General features: G+C 38.6%; 1 protein-coding gene across 18 annotated transcripts in view; it reads right to left on the bottom strand.

The window, feature by feature from the left end:
- The window catches only part of PPFIBP1 (PPFIA binding protein 1), a 195,949-nt gene that overhangs the window by 33,218 nt on the left and 141,393 nt on the right, over positions 1-21,338 (bottom strand). For 13 of the 18 annotated variants that reach the window (XM_043441025.1, XM_043441017.1, XM_043441022.1 and 10 more), the window contains 8 exons: positions 15,967-16,053; positions 13,736-13,849; positions 11,808-11,939; positions 7,063-7,155; positions 6,175-6,267; positions 4,690-4,804; positions 3,055-3,087; positions 1,333-1,394 (listed from right to left, as the gene is read on the bottom strand). In XM_043441025.1, coding sequence (XP_043296960.1) covers positions 1,333-1,394; positions 3,055-3,087; positions 4,690-4,804; positions 6,175-6,267; positions 7,063-7,155; positions 11,808-11,939; positions 13,736-13,849; positions 15,967-16,053 — 729 coding nt within the window. The remainder of the gene's footprint in view (positions 1-1,332; positions 1,395-3,054; positions 3,088-4,689; positions 4,805-6,174; positions 6,268-7,062; positions 7,156-11,807; positions 11,940-13,735; positions 13,850-15,966; positions 16,054-21,338) is intronic. The other 5 variants (XM_043441029.1, XM_043441033.1, XM_043441032.1 and 2 more) reach the window with 3 other exon arrangements.

Raw genomic sequence — 21,338 nt, 5'->3', positions numbered from 1 at the left:
AAGACTTGGTTTTGACTGGTGATTTTGCTCATGGATCTTGTGCCCAGAACATTTCATTTTCTTGATGAATGACTCTTGCTCTTACTCAGGATTTGCCCAAATATGTCCTCTTTGAAGGCTTCTTGGAACCACCAAGAAGTTAGGTCCCTCTTGGTGCTCTTAGAGAAGTCTGAGCATCTAATAAGCCCTCATTCAACACTGGGAGTTTTGCTTGTTATTGTTGCTTTTTGAGGGAGAGAAATGAAAACAAAGCGAATTTTAGTGGTGTTGTTGGTTTTTTTTTCAAATTCAGTCTATGTGGACAGTTTGCTAATGACTTTTTATTTGATGTGGGGAGGACTAACACACACAAATAAACCTATATATGGGTGGGTGGGTACACTGAGTTTATTTCCATTGAATAAAGAACAAAAAGTGTGAAAGGCAATAAACAGAGTTAGGCAAGAAAGAGAAGGAAGCTCATTATGATGAGAGAAAAAGATCAAGACAAAGTTCTTTAGCATTGACTTGGTTTTTATTTCCTTGAAGTTACTCTTTTTGTGGGAAAATGTCTCCTTGTTCTACTCATTAAGGGACATGAGGTGGGGACAGTTCTGGTGACAGGATCTGAACCTGCCTGCTGGGTATGTGGTTGGTCAGGGAAGCCATGAAGAGACACGTTACTTTATTAAGACCCTGCGTCCCTGCTCTGAGCAGAGTGCAGTGGGGAGAAGGAACAGCTGGAGGAGAAGCCCTCCTGGAGATGTTGGCATTAGGCCAGTGCATCTCAAACAAAGCCTAGTGCCATCTTGACTACACGGTGCCTGTGCCTGTTTCCTGGCATCTCACCACGCAGGAGAGCAGAGACAATCCCAGATGCGAAAGAGGCCAGCAGTGTGAAGGAAGCAACATGTTCACAGAGATTAAAGTCAACATGATGGTGAAGCTAAGACTGCCATGGCCACCTCCTTCAGAGTTCATATGGTGGCCCAGAATTTCCAGGGACCACAGAAAGGATGCACTATGGACGATGTCCTTTCTCTCATTTGTCACTTGAATGTAAAAAGCTGATCTGATAGCTTGAACACGTTCTAAATTCAAGATGGTGGGCTGTTGAGGGATGGATTCTCAGTAGAGCCAGAGCTGCTGGTCTCCATTCCTATCCACGTAGCACAAGTATGTCACTGACCCACTGAGAGCAGGTCCACTTGGGCAGGAAGGCAGAATCCATCCCCGTAATGTCAGTTGTTTAGGGGATGTTCTTTCTAACTAGGGTATCTGATGAAAATGCATGGAATGATCAAAATGATGATGCAACATATCCAAATAAACAGTTAAATTTCACCTACGTACCTTTTCTTCATTTGCTGCCATCAAAGACTCCACAGCCTTTTTCATTTTTTGTACTTCAATATCTGAAATATCACAATATCAAATCAGAAATCTGTTTTTTTTAAAATGTGTGAAAATAACAAGAAACTACTGACTCTTCATGTTGAAATGTTTTAAGGTAAAGATGTTAGTAATTTATTCTGCTTGTTTATTTTTTAAAGGCACATTTACCATTTATATTATCTTTTAGGGAAAATCTGAAAAATGAACACTTTCTATTATAGCTCACCTTAATAGTTGTCATTCTAGAAAAAAAAAAAACAACTGCCCTCTCTCAAAGCAAGGACAAAATCCTGATAAGAACGCTGAAGATGAAATTTCAGTACCATAACAATAAAAACATGGAATTTTCAAAGAAGAAACTTATAATAAAGCAGGTGAAAGTGATGAATGGCATATATATATGACAAAAGCAGAGAAAATGTTCAGTTATAACCGAGACGGAGATACAAATGGTAACAGCCTGATGGAATGTGATATTTACATGAGTGTCATGCTAAGAAGCTAGCTGTAGATTCCATACAGAAGGATAATAAGTACTTTGCTTCATCTATAAACTTCATTTCCAATACCATCTTAAAATACAAGGGCCAAAGTAAGTGATTCTCCTTAACACTCGATATTCAAATAGAAAAGCATGCTACTTTAATCATAAAAACAAATACTTTAAATATGAAGTCAATCCCAAATGAGATCACAAATTAAAAAAAATTAAAACAGAGAAAAAAGTTCAGCTAAAGTTGTCTCCTTCTAAGAGAAAAAAATACTACTGAAGGTGAATTTTAACACAATGATGCATCATCCAGCAGAGATATAACATTTTCAATTATGGTATACTCTGTAGGAACTGCTTTTATTATTATTTTTTAAATGGCAAATTTCCTGAAGAATTTAACATCTGGAGGAAAGTCCACTAGGGTTTATCTTTATCCTGCATTAAATAACCTAGACTCTGTTAGTCAGCCTGGGTACAATTTCTTTTGTAACACAAGAGAGTACGTACGTTTATAGAAACCCCTAATATAGATCTCAGTGAAAAAGTGGGCTACAAAACACTGGAAAGCAAAAGCAAGTTTAAAATGATTGTTAACTGTGGTAAATTTTAAAAACAGTAGGTTTTGACTTTCCTGGTGGTCCAGTGGTGAAGAACCCACCTGCCAATGCAGAGGACATGGGTTTGACCCCTGGTCTGGCAAGATCCTACATGCTGAGGGACAACTAACTCTGTGTACAACTACTGAGCCTGTGCCCTCAAGCCCACACACTGCAGCAGAGAAAGCCTGCATGCAGTAACAAAGACCCAGTGCAGTCAAAAATAAATACATAAATGTATTGTTTTTAAAAGCAGATTTTCACTGGAGTATAAACATTGTTTTCTCCTCTGACCCTGTATCTCAGGCCACAGAGGAAATGCTTCCTCCCCTCCACAGTCTGGGGGCTCTGCTGAACCCCGCAGAGCAAGGAGGCTGACTCGGGTACAATCTGCAAAATGGTCTTTTACTCCTACTTCTATCATCGGTTAGTTACCCTCTGTTTGGTACATCCTGAAGAAATGAGGAGCTTATTGATGAAGCAATTTTACATCTTTGGTGAGAGAAATGTTTTAAAAATACATGCAAAGAACAGTCCAAGTAGTGCTTTGGGTGAATGTGAAGGCTGATGGAAATACACCAAAAACCTTACTTTTGTCTTTGAGCTTCTTTTTAAAATTTTCATCTGTGCAGGAAAACCCATTGAATTGGAAGTTAGCATATATTACAATGATAATATTTTAAAAGCACTATAATTTGGTCTCCTTTTACCTAAAATAAAGAGACTTTAATCTCATAAAGACTGAATAGGAAGCATTATTTTATGACTTTAGGACTGCCACTATAATACCATAATGCTTTCTGTGAGGTTAGAACCTCATGTAATTAATGAGAAGATGTAAATCTGAGTTACTACCTCTGTTACTTCATCTTTCTGAGACTTGATTTTCTCACATTAAAGTTGCGCCTTCCACATACAAGTGCTTCTTAAACACTGTGATGAAAAAACAGCTAATGTTGCATCAGCTGCTTCTTATATTTCCATTACAGTCTGATCTATGACCCTCCTGAACATGATGAGGACACTGCTTATGTCATCTCCATCTCACCATTCAAGTTTAACAGCACTGAAATGATCCACCTCCTGTTCAACAAAATCAGTCCACTGATCACACAGTTAGATGTTATGTTAGCATCAGATTCCATGAGGTTTCTAAACACTAGCTCTTAATGCCTGTACCTGTCTGGTCGGGTACTGCTAACAAGTGGTTCACAGACCCGTTCAGTTCAGTCCAGTCACTCAGTCATGTCTGACTCTTTGCGACCCCATGGACTGCATGCAGCTCCTCAGGCTTCCCTGTCCATCACCAACGCCCGGAGCTTGCTCAAACTAACATCCATCGAGTCGGTGATGCCATCCAACCATCTCATCCTCTGTCTTATCCTAATCACAGACCAGTGCTGGCCCTCAGATCTGATTTTGGGTCGCGTTACTCTGACGTAGCCTCTGTAGTTCACAAGTCCTATGAATCCATTTTTCTCTTACGACTCGTGAAAGCATAACGTGCCTGTGAATGTCCCTGAAGAAAGTAGATCCTATACATGCAGAAACAGAGAGGAAAGGTGCATTTCCCTCAATGTTGGACGGACTGAATTTTCAGATGGACAGGGAGTTGTGATACCTGCAGATAAATAAAGCCAGGGCAATCTAGAGCCAAGAAGACTATGGAGGTAATCTAATTCAAGCCCCTCACTGTACAGACAATTGTAATTTGGACAAGAACTCTCTCATGATGAGAATTTACCATGTAATAATTAACCATGTAGGCTTCCCTGCTGGTTCAGACAGTAAAGAATCTGCCTGCAATGCAGGAGACCTCGGTTCGATCCCTGGGTCGGGATGATCCCCTTGAGAAGAGAATGGCTACCCACTCTAGTATTCTTACCTGGAAAATCTCACGGACAGAGGAGACTGGTGGGCTACAGTCCATGGGGTTGCAAAAAAGTTGCCACAGGTGAGCAACTAACACTTAGACCAATGATTAGGCTTAATCTAAAATAAACATCCGCAAAAGTACAGAGGTGCCCTCCTCTGGCTGCTCAAGAGGAAGTTAACAGACGCCCAAGCACAGTGAAGAGTCTCAGAGGAGTCCGGGGGCTCCGATGGCTGCTGCTGCTCCTCTCTCTCTTTGATGCTAATGTTACACATCATCTAACATCAACTTCTTTTACAGACTGTGACGGTTTTAACAAAAGAAGAAAACAAATGTTTGATACATATTCTTACCTCGATCAAGAATTTCAACCCCTTCTCCTTTCATCTGGCAAACCAATTTTTCTTGTAGTCTTCTCACTTCAGATTCCTTCTCTTCCAGTTGTTCTTTCAGAGATGCCAGCTCCTCCTACAAATGATAAATTCATTCAAAAACAGTAGATTATGACTAAAAGGGAATATTCAGAGAGTCTGTTAACTCTTGAATCAATAATTAGTTTTCATGAATGAAACAAAAAAACTACAAGAATTTAGACGCAAACTTCAGAAATCAGTGGCAATGATAAGCAGGAAGCAAGATAATTAATAAAAGTCCAATTTATAATAACTATGGTATAATTATTTCAAGTTTCTTTGTGATCAAATTAAAAATGAATCTTTAAAAGTGTAATTAGGACTAGGGCAGCCCTAAGGTTTAAGTCTTATGTTAAGTAAAATATCTGACCAAGTTAATCAAAGAAGATAACCAAATTAGATGCTTAGTGTCATAAAAGCAAAACAAAATACAAATTTGAAAAAATATCTTAGACTTGCTTGACATTTATTCAGCATTTCAAGATGGTACTCATGTTCCCTAGACAAGATAGAACTTAATTAGTGGATAAGGCAGCAGGCAATAAACAACTTTAAGTCATGGGACTAAATAATTCCTTCTCATCACTAAGGTAAAAGAATAGAATCTTCTACAACAATGGGAAAAAAAGAGACTCTTTAATCTTAAAAAAAAGAAAAAACTACACAACTATTTAAGACCTTAAATCCAATGTTCTATTTACTGAAGTTTGTTTCAGCCTCATTTTGGTAAAGAATCACTAGCTTTAGCAAACTTAGGTTTTGCTGGTTGTATTTATTAACACAGGAAATAAAGCTATACAATGCAAATAAGTATGCCTTTATTTTCAATATAACATTTTATTTTCAGTTGGTAAAGATATCTATTATGTTCAGCATTATGAGAAGATGTAGCTCTTCAAAGCAGCTAAGAAGTTGGTCTATTATAGTTTTTACTTATGGTGGGAATGGACACCAAATATAAGGAATTTTCAGTAGCATTGTCAAGAAGTGCTGCCATGAGCTCACTATGCTTCTAAGCAGTAACATCTACTCACTGTCATGGTAGAGTTAACTGCTGTATGCATTTACCTTTGAGAAAGTCTTGAAAGAATAAGACTGTTTATTACTGATACCAAAGAGAAGTCTTTCCCAGGTGACTTTTGCAATTTTTTTTTACCATGCTTGGATCTCAGTCTAAGAGAATGAGATTTAATTTATAAACAAATACTTTTATTTTATAAGTTTATTACTTTTCACTATTTCATATGCTTCTGAAAACAATGTTAGGGATTGCAATGTCCCTTTAATTAGCTTTACACATATTAAAAAAAACAGGGGACACACACACAAAAATGAATGCACACACCACTAAAAACACCATCACAGCAAAACAACGCAAGCCAGAAAGCAACAGGCCATTGACCCATTACCCAAGGTCTACTACACCTTCAGTGACTCCCACTTTTGTTCCATCCGCTGCTTTTCATACTGCATCTGACCCACCTTGATTTTCATGCTAGAAAGTTTGGCCATTAAAGACTGGTAGAGAGACAGGAGTGAAAGAAAACTACAGATAGAAAAAGACAAGCTAAGTAACCAAGAACACAGTATCAGTTTATAAAGGAGGTTAGATAACCGAGAGAAATGACAGGTTATGTTCTACCAAATTAGTTAAACCCTGATTCTTATTCAGAATTGTTGCTGTTCAGTCACTAAGTTGTATCCAACTCTTTTGGGACCCCATGGACCTATAGCCTGCCAGGGTCCCCTGTCCATGGAATTTTCCAGGCAAGAATACTGGAGTGGAGTGCCACTCCCTTCTCCAATTATTCAGAATGTGAAAGTCGCTCAGTTGTGTCCAGCTCTTTGTGACTCCATGGACTATATAGTCCATGGAATTCTCCAGGCCAGAATACTGGAGTGGGTAGCCTTTCCCTTCTCCAGGGGATCTTCTCAACTCAGGGATTGAACCTAGGTCTCCCGCACTGCGGGCAGATTCTTCACCAGCTGAGCCACAAGGGAAGCCCAAGAATACTGGAGTGGGTAGCCTATCTCGTCTCCAGCAGATCTTCCTGACCCAGGAATCGAAACAGGGTCTCCTGCATTGCAGGTGGATTCTTTACCAACTGAGCCACCGGGAAGCCCTTATTCAGAACAATAGTGTTTAAATTCTAGATGGTCTCCAGCTTGGGGAAAAACTTTGTTCACTTGTAAAATACCTTAAAATGTCTTCTTTACCACATTCTAGTAGAAAATGTATTTTATCTATATTATTGATCATGGATGAGTAGTGGAGCCACTTATATAAAATTTTTTGCCATTACGAAAACTTACCTTGGTAGATTTCAGCTTTTTCTCATACTGAAGTCTTTCATTTTCCATTTCACTGACTCTTAACCTCAAATCATTGATCTCCTGCATTAGGCCCTGTCCAAAAAGAAACAAGGAAATACATTAGGAAAGCAGTAAACACCTATTTACCTACCAAAATAGCAGTTTGGAAATCCTCAATGGCTCTTGGGTTACAGCTGGATGAATGAGATTAGACAAATTGGAATGAATGAGTCTCCTTGAGAATCTTTCCACTGAATCTTCCCATGGATCCAATGAAAGATCCATTGAATCTTTCCGTCGAAAACATGGCCTCCACCCTAAAATGATGGGATTGATTATGGAAATGAGAAGTGATGATAATTTTTAAGAAAGGGACGGCGGAGCCTGGTGGGCTGCCGTCTATGGGGTCACACAGAATTGGCCACGACTGAAGTGACTTAGCAGCAGCAACTGATCACTTGTTATCACTGAGCAAATATTTCTAGATTAAAAATCACTATATGAACTCCATCTTTTTAAAATAATCCAGAGAAATTTTCTTTAGTAAAGTCATTTACTTTTAGGGCCTTTTCAGCGATATATGGATATTTATAAAAATATTTTTCTAATTTCTTAATTTGTCTACAAAAGATACATATTGTTCCTCAACCCAATCTGGGAGAAATGAATGAAATTTAAACACTTTATACCAAGGATTCTAAATTTGAGGGTAGATGAGAGCCCTGTCATTTACAAATACATTCAGTATCATAATATAATTTTATGTTTGGAAAAATGCAAAAGCAAGCAATCCTAATGTTTTCATAATACAATCACACACCTTCTCTACTTTTATTTTAAAAAATCTAATTTGTTTGTAAACATTGTCTAAACATTCTGAGCAACGGTGACATTTTTGTCCACAGGCCAGAGAGTAGGAAAAAGAAATTAGAATGCAAAACAATACAAAGTCATCCAGAAGGAGGACTCAAATAATCTGTGAAGACGCCTTTTCTCCAACAACAAGGTACGAAGCTTCCACCAATGGTTAACGTGTTCTTGTTCCTCTCAAGACATTTATTCCTGAGCCACAAATTCACAGGTAACAGAAAAGAATTACACGAGAATGCTATAAAAAACAAACAGAATAATGCTATTAAAGTGTAATGAGTCAACCTCACAAAGGCCAGGAAAAGGATGCTCTAGTGAAATATACTTCTCAGAAAACCTACAGGTTTTTAAATTGTAGTTTCTTATAAAATGGGGGAAAGTACTACCTAGTATTACATAATACTTATAAATATTATAACTATTAATACAATGTTTCAATAAGAAGTTATTTTCTGTTTATGAATGACATAAATAACTGTTTGATATCACTTAATAACATTTTAATTGTGATTAAGTTGTGATTTAGTTTACCTGTAAGTTCAAAATTCAAGTAAAAGGAAAAAGTCAGTTTCTCCCATTCATTTATCTACCACTTATTAACCACTCTTGCATAATATGAGTTCTTAGCAATCTTCTTTAATCAATCTGGTCTTCCACAGATATATTTTCCCACTTATTGTTAAAAGTGAATTCTATTTGGATTGAAATTCTATTTGGATTGTTTCAATTCTGTTGTTGAATTGCTGATTGTTGGAATTTCTCAGCTTTGAATTCTATTTGGATTGTTGTATTTCACCACTTCCTTTAGAAATAGTGGCAATTTGTAAAGAAGAAACAAACGAAGAAAACAGAATTATAAATTGGGGTCATTTTTCTATTAAAAAAGAACTACCCAATTATCCCTTGAGGTAATACTGTAAGTATGAACATAAATCTTTAATCTGAAAGAAGCCCTATCGTTCCATGATAACTCAGGCTAGAAAATCTGGAAGTAGCTCCTAAATATGAAACCTTAAAAAAGGTAATACAAGTTATTTCCAAATAATTTCTTATCAGAAGTTCAGTACTTTTAAAAGTGAAAATCTTTGTTATCTTTCCCTTTTCCTTCTCAGAAAACTAGGGCTCCACAGAAACTGATTTCTGATATCTGTATTCTTACCAGAAGGGGGCACTGTTGAATGATGCTAACCACCTATCAACAATTCCTGGGATAGGCAAGTCCTGTCTTCCAAGGTTTCAAGACTTCTACCCCTCATCTTTTGGAAGTGCCTATACTTCTACTTCTTCCCCACACTCCACTGGTTTCTTAGAAACTAATCTCCAGATAACCTAAAATCTTAAGACAAAGTTAAAGAATTTTGGATTCATGAAACAGCCAGAGAAACATTTCAATTAAGGGGAAAAGGTAGGAAAATGAGCATATTCAATTTTAAGTTTTTTAGTTTCAGTCTTAAAGACTACTTCAATTATTTTCATATATATAAGCAGTTTATAATATCCCATAATCTCTAATCTCTAAAACATATGCTACATCTTACCAATAGTGCTGAATGTTTATTAGAAAGTTATCAGGGATTGAAGTTTACTAGAGTTTTGGTGACAAGATCACCTTGCATATGATTGAGGCAATGCATAAGTGAAGCAAGAAAATACCAAAAAGAGGTTTTACAAAAAATGCAGACAAACTCAAGAGAGAATAAATATTGCTCTGGGATCTTACCCCCCAAAAAATCATAAAACAGCTAGCTACTTCAACTTAGTCCTAATGGTTGGTTAACATCTTGTATCCAAATTAGCCACAGTGGTATGGGTTAAGACTTTCCCTAAACTTTGTATGTATAGTAAGCCCACCCCTTAATGCTTCAAAACTACTAACTTCTTTCCTGACACCAGAGTTAGATCTACTGCACCTTATCTACCTGTTGACTGAATTCTACCATCATTTTACACAGCAGCTGTGGAGTCAGGGAAGGACAGAAAGGGAAAAGAAAAAACATTCAAACAGATTTTTAAAGAAAGCACAAAAGCAAGAATTTTAAGGAAACTAAGTAGTTTTCTAAGTTTTAAGACCTCCAGTCTCAGTTAAACGAAAAACATACTAACATAGGTGACTGATAAAGAGTTTCAAGATTAAAACGTGAGCTAAGCTGGGATTTCCTTCTGCTACTGAGGAAGTAACACATATACCAAGACTTTCCCGTATAGTTGTATATTTGACAGAAAATTTAACTTTAGATATAGCAATGGAGTATTTGTTGTTGTTCAGCCACTAAGTCATGTCTGACTCTTTGCAACTTAAGACTATAAACCTTATTAAATTCAGATCTATGAAGGACTTTCATACAGTGGAAAACATATGTAATATAGCTCATATCATGATGGCATGCAGTCAGCATAAAATAAATACTTGAAATGAAAACAGAGGGGAAGAGTAAGTAAATGATTTCTCTTCTCTCCTTCTTGGTGCCCATTTTGTAGCTAAGTATGACACTTCTCCATACCCAACCAAGCAAACAAAATAAAGAAAAATGAAGAGCAGTCCCTAGGAGAGAAAAAAATTTCTACAGCTCTTTATATTTCTTTTCTAATGAGTAGATTTCATATGTTCTGCACTGCACCTCCTGACAAAAAGCAGTTAACAAACCAGAAGACCTAGAGTAACAATAAACTAAGTTGAACAAACAAGAAAGCACGTTTAGCCATGAAAACGGGTACTTCAAGGTATAAAATCTACCCTGAATTTCACAAAAGTATAATCGGATGTATTTATTAACAACTGGAATGACTTACATGTGGAATAGACCAAAAGTAAAAGTCCAAATTAAATGCCCTCTAAAATCTGTGATTCCATGAGTACATAATGAAAGCATGTTTGCTATACCTACTTAAAAATCTATTTATTATACAGTGAATAATCAATGTGCCTAAATAAGAACTATTAGTAAAGTCATGCACTTGAATCCATTATTTCCACAATGAAGAAAATCAGTATGGATGAACAGATGAACGGACAGACAGATGGATACATGAATGGCAGAGAGATAAACAGAAGCTCCAAATGTCCTAAAGTCAGAAGTATTTTTAAAGGCGAGTGAAAGGATTAATATTTCATATCAAAACTCTCAAAATAAAAATTACTATTATCATTTAATGATAAAAAGTCAATGTAAGCTTATTCCTAAAAAGAAGTATCGATAATGAGGGCATATAGTAATTAACTGCCTCTCCTTCACAACTCCAAGGAATTTCAACTTGTTCTAGAAATATATGTGTGTGAGATATATAAGTATGCATATATATAAATTAAAATGAAAATGTTAGTCGCTCAGTCATGTCTGACTCTTTGTGACCCCATGGACTATAGTCCGTCAGGCTCCTCTTGTCTATGGAATTCTCCGGGTAAGAATACTGGAATGGGTGGCCATTCCCTTCTTCAGGGGATCTTGTTGACCCAGTGATGGAACCTGGGTCTCCTGCTTTGCAGGAGATCTCCCTATGGATTGTAATCCACCAGGTTTCTCTGTCCATGGGATTTTCCAGGCAAGAATACTGGAGTGAGTAGCTATTCCCTTCTCCAGGGATTTTCCTAAGCTGGGGATTGAATCTGGGTCTCCTGCATTGCAGGCAGATTTTTTAACTGTCTGAGTAACCAGGGAAGCCCTGTATCTATATATACACGTGTGTACATATATATGTGGTTAAGTCGCTTCAGTCGTGTCCAGCCCTTTGCGACCCCATGGACTGTAGCCCACCAGGCTTCTCTGTCCATGGAATTCTCCAGGCAAGAATACTGGAGTGGGTTGCCATTTCCTCCCCCAGGGGTGTGTGTGTGTGTATGTATATGTATATAAAGTGAGAGAAAGGGCATCACTTACCTCCGTGTCTCTGAATCTATCTTCATAATCCAATCTGTCCTTCTCTACAGCTGTCAGTTTTAACTTTAAGTTAGATATTTCAGCCATCAGGTCCAACTTCTGAGTTTCTAAAGATGTCCTACTCAGAAGCTCCTATTAGGATTGAAGAGATACATGCAAAAGTTGCTTTATTATAAACAGTCATATATGGATGTGTCTTTCTTATGACAGTAAAACAGTATTATTAAGTAGAGGATGTGAAGATTAATTCTAAACAGATACATCTGGAAAAATTATTTGCTTTAGTTAACCTTCATTGAGCCAAACTAGTGTTCAATAAGCAGCACATGTCTGCTTTGTGGGAAAACATATGCTCTATTGACAAACACATATATGAACTTAAATATTCTTAAACCTGTGATAATACTGATGATGATATTATGTTTGCTATGTGAAAGGTACTGTTCTTACATGTACTAAGTGGTTCAATCCTCAAAACAATCTTATGAGATAGAAACTCATTAGGATAACCCATGAATTATCCTTGTTCAAAGGTTGAGCCTCTTGATGAAGGTGAAAGAGGAAAGTGAAAAAGTTGGCTTAAAATTCAACATTCAAAACCTAAGATCATGGCATCCGGTCCCATCACTTCATGGCAAATAGATGGAGAAACAATGGAAACAGTGAGAGACTTTATTTTCTTGCACTCCAAAATCACTGCAGATGGTGACTGCAGCCATGAAATCAAAAGACGCTTGCTCTTTGGAAGAAAAGCTATGACCAACCTAGACAGTATATTAAAAAGCAGAAACATTACTTTGCCAACAAAGGTCTGTCTAGTCAAAGCTATGGTTTATCCAGTTGTCAGGTATGGATGTGAGAGTTGGACTATAAAGAAAGCTGAGTGCTGAAGAATTGATGCTTTTGAACTGTGGTATTGAAGAAGACTCTTGAGAGTCCCTTGGATTGCAAGGAGATCCAACCAGTCAATCCTAAAGGAAATCAGTCCCGAATATTCATTGGAAGGACTGATGCTGAAGCTGAAACTCCAGTACTTTGGCCACATGATGCAAAGAGCTGACTCATGTGAGAAGACCCTGATGCTGGGAAAGATTGAAGGCAGGAGGAGAAGGGGTCGGATGAGATGGATGGATGGCATCACTGACTCAATGGACATGAATTTGAGCAAACTCTGGGAGATAGTGAAGGACAGGGAAGCCTGCCATGCTGCAGTCTATGGGTTACAGAGAGTTGGACACAACTGAGCAACTGAACAGTTGAGGAAGCTAAGGAACAGAGAGGTTAAGAACTTGCAGAAAGTCATTACAGCAAAGAAATGGCAAAGCATAGGACTAAACAGTCCTATTCCGTGTGTAGTGTGCCCACTGTATTATAGGTCCTCTAGTAGACAAGTATCATACCTGTGTGCCCATATACGTTATAAATTATTTCCACTCAGAGTCATATAATGTACTTGTGTGTTAGTCACTCAGTTGTGTCAGACTCTTTGCAACCCTATGGACTGTAGTCCCCCAGGTTCCTCTGTCCATGGAGTGAATAGCCTTTCCCTTCTCCAGGGGAATCTTCCCAAGCCAGGGATCGAATCTGGGTCTCCTGCAATGCAGGCAGATTCTTTACCATCTGAACCACCAAGGAAGCCCTTTTTCCTAATTCTAAAATATACACTCATGGTTGGAAATGAGGCAACTGTATGAAAGCATAAAGAGGAAAACTGAAATCATGTACAATCTTATTAATATTTTATTCCAGACACTAATTGCAATGAACACTTTCTATTGTGTGTGTTTGGAGACCCACAACTCTAGGTTTTTGCTTCTAATAAGCCAGTCTAAGTGAATCATAAAATTCACCACTGTATCAGAGCAAACACAACATATAAATGTAGCATCTCAAACAGGTCAGCAGGGAAACCCTACCTCTGAACATACCTGCTGCAGCATTTCCTCTGTGGCATTCAACTTCTCTCTGTGCTCTTCAAGGCAGAACTCCAGATCGCGAATCTTCTCTCCTTGAGCCTCCACTTGGTCTGTCAGCACACTCACCTGTACACAGAGCGAAATACTGCCATGGATTAGGAAGAATTTGGGTCCCACTGTCAACTTTATTTGTCTACAGAGAACAAAAACTGGGATGATGGTACCAATCATTTGGTTGTTAAAAAAAAAAAGAAAGAAATCTAAGCATTAATAAGAAACCAGCCCTTCACACACTTATTCTTATCATGCGTGTTGGTTTGAGGACTCCTCTTCAATTTTTAATAAAGTTTGAGCTGAACTGGGGATGTGCAACACTTTATAGGATAAAAACACTGCAACTCTTTATGAGAAAGAGCATGTACACAAATTATCTTTTTTGGAGGGGCCGGTGAGGATGGGAGACAGTATTAAGAGATTAAGAGAGGCAATGGAGTTAATATTTGAAACAGAAGTCCTCAAGGACTACTTAGTTCTGTTTTTTTTTCCCCCAAAGCGGTCCGTGGAGGGCTTCCCTGATAGCTCAGTTGGTAAAGAATCCGCCTGCAATGCAGGAGGTCTGGGTTCGATTCCTGGTTTGAGAAGATCCCCTGGAAAAGGGAAAAGCTACCCACTCCAGTATTCTGGCCTGGAGAATTCCATGGACACGGGGGTCGCAAAGAGTCAGATATGACTGAGCAACTTTCACTACTGACTGAAAGTGGCCTATATCATTTATTTACTGAAGTAAAATATTACAACATTATATTAGTTTTAGGTATACAATGCAATAATTTGATACTTGTACACACTACACAGTGATCATAACAAGTCTAGTCACCATCCACCACCATACCGTTGACTCCCTTCACTCATTTCAACTATCCTCTGATACCTTTCTTCTCTGGTAACCATCAATCTATTCTCTGTATCTATGAGTTTTGTTTTTTTCATTTGTTTTGTCTTTTAGATTCCGCATATAAGTGAAAACAAGTGGTATCTGCCTTTCTCTGTCTTGACATTTCATTTAGCATAATACCCTCAAGGTCCATTCACATTGTCACAAATGGGAAGATTTCCTCCTTCTTTTATGACACAGTAGTATTCCACTGTAAATATATATATATACCATATACCACATCTCCTTTTTCTTCTTTTTAACTTAAACTTTTTGCTCTGTACTGGGGTACAGCACATTAACAACGCTTTGACACTTTCGGGAGAACGGCAGAGGGACCCAGCCATACAAATATTAACACATGTATACATTCTCCTGCAAACCCCCTTCTCAGTCAGCGCTGCCACAAGGACTATTCAATTTTGATACTTGACAAAGAATACAGAAAAGAATCCTGGGAATCCAAATTCTGTGAGATCTTTCATGATCCTACCATCCACAAATGTGTTCAAGAGCCAGGATGCAGCTCAAAGGTCCAAGAGGAGCCACTGGGTTGGTCTCTCATCCTCAGTATTTACTGCAAATCTCTGAGCTTTCCTTCCAAGGATCACCAGCCTAGTAAATATGCTTGTTTTTTTTTCTCCCCTACCATGCAGCTTGTGGGATCTTAGTTCCCTGACCAGGTATCAAACCCAGCCACAGCAGGGAAAGCATTGAATCCTAACCACCAGGCCACCAGGGGATTCCCTAGGCTTCAGTTCTTTTAGTTCAAAATACCAAAGTAAAACTCTTTGTCAAGGATTTAAAAGACAGTGAAGGAGAGGAAAACTCAAATTTAACCTACAAAGAGGACTCCACTACCAACTTTGCGTTGTTTGGTCCATGGCATCATTTTTCAAATTGAAAAAACTAAATATATATTCAGATTCAGAAATTCTTATTCATATTTATGAAATAATATATGAATATACAGACACACACATATATACATATATAGTTACAAAGTCAGAATTTCTGCCACATATATGTATTTTTTTTAAAAAGATCATTTATCAGAAAATCAGATGACACTGTGGCCATCACCAAACTGGCCCTTGAAGAGCAGAGGCTAAGGGCTGCTCACTCTAGACTGGGTGTGCATACCCTTGTTCCGTCACAGTCCTCACCGGTCCCTAATGTGTATAGGTGGCCCCGTACTTATTTCTATTAGCAGTCTGGCTCCTGTAAGCAACTGAATTTGCCACCCCAATTTCAAATGGTCTTTCTGAGTTAAGTCATGAGGGGGAAAAAGCATTTAAAAATCACTTGCCTGAAGAACGAGGGATTCTTTATCATTTTCTAAACGGGCCAGTCTTTCTTGATACACATCTCCGTTCCCAGGGAGGTGTCCATTCGTCTGAAAAAGGAAGTGATACATGTAAGCCTGACCCTCTGTAACACTGAACTACTGTGGGAAAATAAAAATTGCATATGTTTTTAATCCAAGGAACCTGAATCAAATTCAGCACAGCTGTTACTATTAATACACAATATTAGAATGCAACATAGTTCATATAAAAACACAACAACAACAAAAAAGCACTTCTCATCAAGCAGAAAATCATGACCCAAAAGGGACAGTGACTCCTGAGAGTCACTGGCAGTGAATACCCACCTGGGACATGCAACGCTTTGTGAGTGTGTGGTTGGGCACAAAATCCCTCTTTCTCCTGAATGCCATCATCAGTGGGAATGTACTGAGGGGGCCTTCCATTCCTCCCCTCTCCTCTCACAGTCCCAAATCCAGGGCTGCAAATGCGAGACTGCATGCTTCTTCCCGCTACTCCAGTCTCCAGATCACAGAACAAATGTTCCCTTTCTCCCTGAAGCACTTCTCTGTTTTCCTTTTCAAGACCTTAAACATTGAGTCCACAATGTCCTCCACTGGCAGCAGGAGCCAAGCTCACTGCCGATTTATCATGTTCTGGTACAAATGCCAAAGGAAATACAGATTGGGGGTGGAAGTGTAGATTTTTTTCTCAGCCATCTTATATGTGCAAGTGATTAAGGAGACACATTGAAAAGGCTTACAGAGTGCAGACAACATAAAAACGTCATTTTGAAACACAGTAGTATATGTGATGTGTCCCTTGGTATCTCATTTAAATAGTTCATAATCACATAATGTGTAATCCCAATAGAATTTTCTGATTACTCATTCAAATACAACAGAAATACAAACCAGTGGAGTCCAAAATGGTTAAACGGGGCCAACCAGAGTTCAACTGAAAAAGCAAATAAACCACCCCAGACTTAGAGAAAACACACACTGTACATCCTTACTGCCCAGAACATAGCTGATGTGACAGCTATTATTTTTCCACAATCAACTGCTTTTATCATTCTACCTTTCTAATTAATGCATTTTCTAGTATAAATTCTGGAAATACCAAAAGCTATGTACTGGGAAGGAAACAGAAACGGAGAAATAATGAAAAAGAAAATTGCACAATGTTTCTTCTAAAAATATATACATCCCATAAGACCATAAGAGAATCTGAAACTAGTTAGTAAGCACGCACTATATGGGTGCAATTTTTAACATTAGCTGCTTGACCACAAACCTGCACAATAATCACAGCATAATCACAGCCAGAACTAAGTTACAAGTATTAGAAGGAGTCTGATGGAGCGGCTAGGATGACTTCCATCCCTGAGGACTACCAGGAAAATGAAATTTACCTTAACCTCTTGAGGATTGTTTTTAGGGAAAGAAGCAGGATGTGTAATGCATGTTCTCAATCTGAGAAAGTTGCTGAAACTCACCCTACATGACTTTAAATCTCCCATTTTGATCATGAACATTAGCAGGCATCTGCCTTTAAAATTACACAAGCAATGTTTTATCAACAGACATGTTTTCCTGGGTAGGAAAAAAAAAAAAGCTTTCTGCTTAGTGAGGACAAAAAAGTAAAAGTCCTCTTTCTCCTGACTGAAGGAGACTATAGCAAGATCAAAACTGTTTCTAGAGCAAGTTCTAGAAGTGTTTTTTGAAGCTACTGCCTATGATATGGAAATAAGCTGTCCCCAAACCAGTTCTACAAAATGATCCATTTAAAAAATACTAAAAATTGACCACAATGAGCTCATGTTTCTCAACACTGTATTGATATTTACAAGCAGTCGTAACACTCATGAGTAGTTTATTTTTAAACACTAAAGTAACTTTAGGAACAAAAGACAAATGAGCCACCACAGGAATAGTTATGTACTTTTGAAGTATTCTGTTGGTATATTCAAGTAGATAAAGGTCTGTCCTGTTCACACTTAATTTCTGCCACTTTTTGTTACCTTTGCCTCTAAAATGCTAGCAAGAGGTACATTCCACTAGGCAAATACCCTGCTGTCTCTATTCTTCCTCCATCTCCTGTGCCCTACCTCCCAGATCACTCCATGCCTCCCCAAACCCGGCATGCTCTTTCAAACACTAATGCTATTCCTTCTGCATGGACTGTATCTCCAACTCCTTCCCTCCTTCTTCCACCTCATTCCTTAGGATCCACCACAACTGGGGCTTAGTCTGGAATGTCTTCCATGAGTTGCCTGTTCACTTATATGCTAGTTAACCACACCCAGATGACCCTTTGTTGCAGCAGGCATCACACTGAATGGACTAGGCTAGACTTGACTACATACACAACTGTCTGTACCAACAGACTCTGAATTCTTTGTACAGTCCTCTCAATCTGATGCACAGTGGGTGCTAACCGACTGCTGAATGAAGGAACACTGATAGATGTTCAATAAACATCAGGCAAATAAAAGATGAATGAATGTTTGGTTTTATCCTGGCCTTCTTCCTTCTGAGCAAGGCATTTATTCACATTTCCTCTACTACCTGGTATGCACATGGGTATACCAAATATGTTTTTAATTATAGGCTTAGAATTTCATAAGCATTGTGGGAGAATCAAAATAAATGTAATAAAATTTCTATTAGCACTGAAAGACTATTAGGAAGAATAAATGACTGATGCATAAAATCACTTGTAAGCCCTCCCTTACAATATGGCAGAATACGCTTGAAAAGCTAATCATGAAGTTCAAGGCAAGACGTGGAGGAGAATTCAGTAGAGGAGAAGAGAATAACATGGTATTCTAGCTCCTTTCCCCTCAAGTCATATCCTCTCTTCCTACCACATTTAAGAGGTGACTTCATAGCTTTTTTTTTTTTTTCGTCCATGCCGCAAGACTTGTGGGATCTGTTTCCTGACCAGGGATTGAAGCTGGGCCCTTGGCAGTGAAAAGTGCAGAGCCATAACCATTGGCCCTGCAGAGAATTCCCTCCAGAACCTTTTCAATGGTCAGTAATTGAGGCCCTCTTGCACGAACTCCCTCATATACCTCCTTCTTCAACACACAGTATTGCATATCGCCTCCTACATCTTCCCTGTCTTTCTTCCTGCCAGTCTCGGGAGAACTGATTCTTAACTCCTTCTTACAAGCTTACCATTCTTCTACTTTGGATCCTTGACTTCCTGTTTTCCCTGTGAATTGACCTACACTTATTGCCTCCATCCTTATCTCATCAGTTTCTTTCTCTCAATGAATTTTCATTCTCCTTTCCAAGATCTAACTCCAACGCTCTGTGCCCACCTCCGTACCACCGCCCACTTCTCTCTGCCTACAGAAACCCACCTTTCACAGCTGCTTCCCACCTCCTCTTTCTTATACCATGTTATTCTCTTCTCCTCTACTGAATTCTCCTCCACGTCTTGCCTTGAACTTCATGATTAGCTTTTCAAGCGTATTCTGCCATATTGTAAGGGAGGGCTTACAAGTGATTTTATGCATCAGTCATTTATTCTTCCTAATAGTCTTTCAGTGCTAATAGAAACTTTATTACATTTATTTTGATTCTCCCACAATGCTTATGAAATTCTAAGCCTATAATTAAAAACATATTTGGTATAAACTCTTGCTGGGTGAATTTAACATCCAGTGCATTGAAGACCAGCCAGCCCAAATTATTTTACTCAAAATCCCAGAGATGCCTTCAAAAGAACTCTTTCTAGTGCCACTCACGATGCAACCCTTTACTGACCACATTCAATCCAGCTGAGAGCTTAGGTCAAAACTGGATCAACGTGCAGATTTTAACAATGCAGTCTTCAACTAACAGTGGGTGTGGAGGGGGTGGGACTGGAATACACCAGGGAGGGCGGGGCAGGAGAGGCAGCTGGACTGTAATAGTGATACTTTAATTAAGGGACTTAAGGAGTTCGCCAGATTTTCCTGACATTATGTCAGGATGTGGAGGGATATGTCTAAAAAGCTTTATTCCTCATAGAATTATAGAATCCTACGGCTAGGCAGAAACCACACCCAAGAACGTGAATCGCCTGAACTCACATGGCAGGTGCTACACACACCATCTACTTTACCCTTCACCGTCTAAATAGAAGCTCTTCTTTTTATATTAATTTCCCTGTAATCATCAAATATAAATGCACAATCAAGTAAAAAGATGTTACAAATGTTAACATTTTGCATTATATGAGTCTCTTCTTTAAAATGTTTTATTACAGAAAGCGTCAAATATGTATAAAAATAAAGACGACAATGACAAGACCCTATGTACTCAAACCCAGTTTCAGCTTCACAACAGGCGGGAGTCTTCTGTCTGCTATTTTTGTAGAAAGTACCGTGCTGTGTTTTCCTCTGAGTTTCTTAGTTTTATTGGTTTGCACTGGCCTACACCTGGCTCTCTTTTCTCCCCACCCTTCAGTTTTGGTTTGGTGTTCTTTCCTGAGCTCTGCTGTCCTGTGAAAATCCAAAATCGATACACCAGTTGTGATTTGCTATGATTAAACTTATTTATCTTATAACATAGAACTCCTTTGGAATACAGCATTCCCATATCAGAATGGTAACAGAATTAAAATGGAGAAAAGAAAATCAGTCCAATTTTATAGACAACAAATATTTAAAAAGAGTTGGGCTAGCACCATCTCTTTCTCACACACACACATTCACACTCTTCTCATTCTCGCTCTCTCCCCACCCAGTAAATATATTAGCCTTTTTTTTGTTTTTTGGTCTAATCTTTTGGCCACACTATGTGGCATGTGGACTCTTAGTTCCTTGACCAGGGACTGAACCCACAACCCCCTGCATTGGAAGGTGGAGTCTTAACCAGTGGACTGCCAGGGAAATCCCATAAATAAAATAGTTTTTAAAACTGCCATACACTTATGATGTCATGATTCTATTTCTTAAAATTCAATAACAAGAAAGGAAAGCGGGGCATTCCCTGGTGGCCTAGGGGTTAGGACTCTCGGCTTGCACTGGCGTGACTCAGGCTCAGCCCCTGGTCGGGGACCTGAGAGCCCTAATCCTAACCCTAACCCTAGGCCTAACCCTAACCCTAGGCCTAACCCTAAACCCTAGGCCTAACCCTAACCCTAGGCCTAACCCTAACCCTAGGCCTAACCCTAAACCCTAACCCTCCCACAAGCCACACGGTATGGCCCCCAAAAAGAAAGAAAGAAAAAGGAAGGTGTGTTCAACTAAAGCTCATTTAATTAAATGTTCTCTTCAGCTGCCAAATGATATATCTAATACAGGGTCTTTCATGTCCTAGTCACAGTATTAATATTTCTACCACTGCATGCAAACATCCATTGCCTGCTTTCCACTAGA

Source organism: Cervus canadensis, chromosome 21, assembly GCF_019320065.1.
Source record: "Cervus canadensis isolate Bull #8, Minnesota chromosome 21, ASM1932006v1, whole genome shotgun sequence".
NCBI classification, from domain to species: Eukaryota; Metazoa; Chordata; class Mammalia; order Artiodactyla; family Cervidae; genus Cervus; species Cervus canadensis.
Note: the sequence above shows the minus strand (reverse complement) of the source record. Positions and strands in the feature narration are given on the sequence as shown.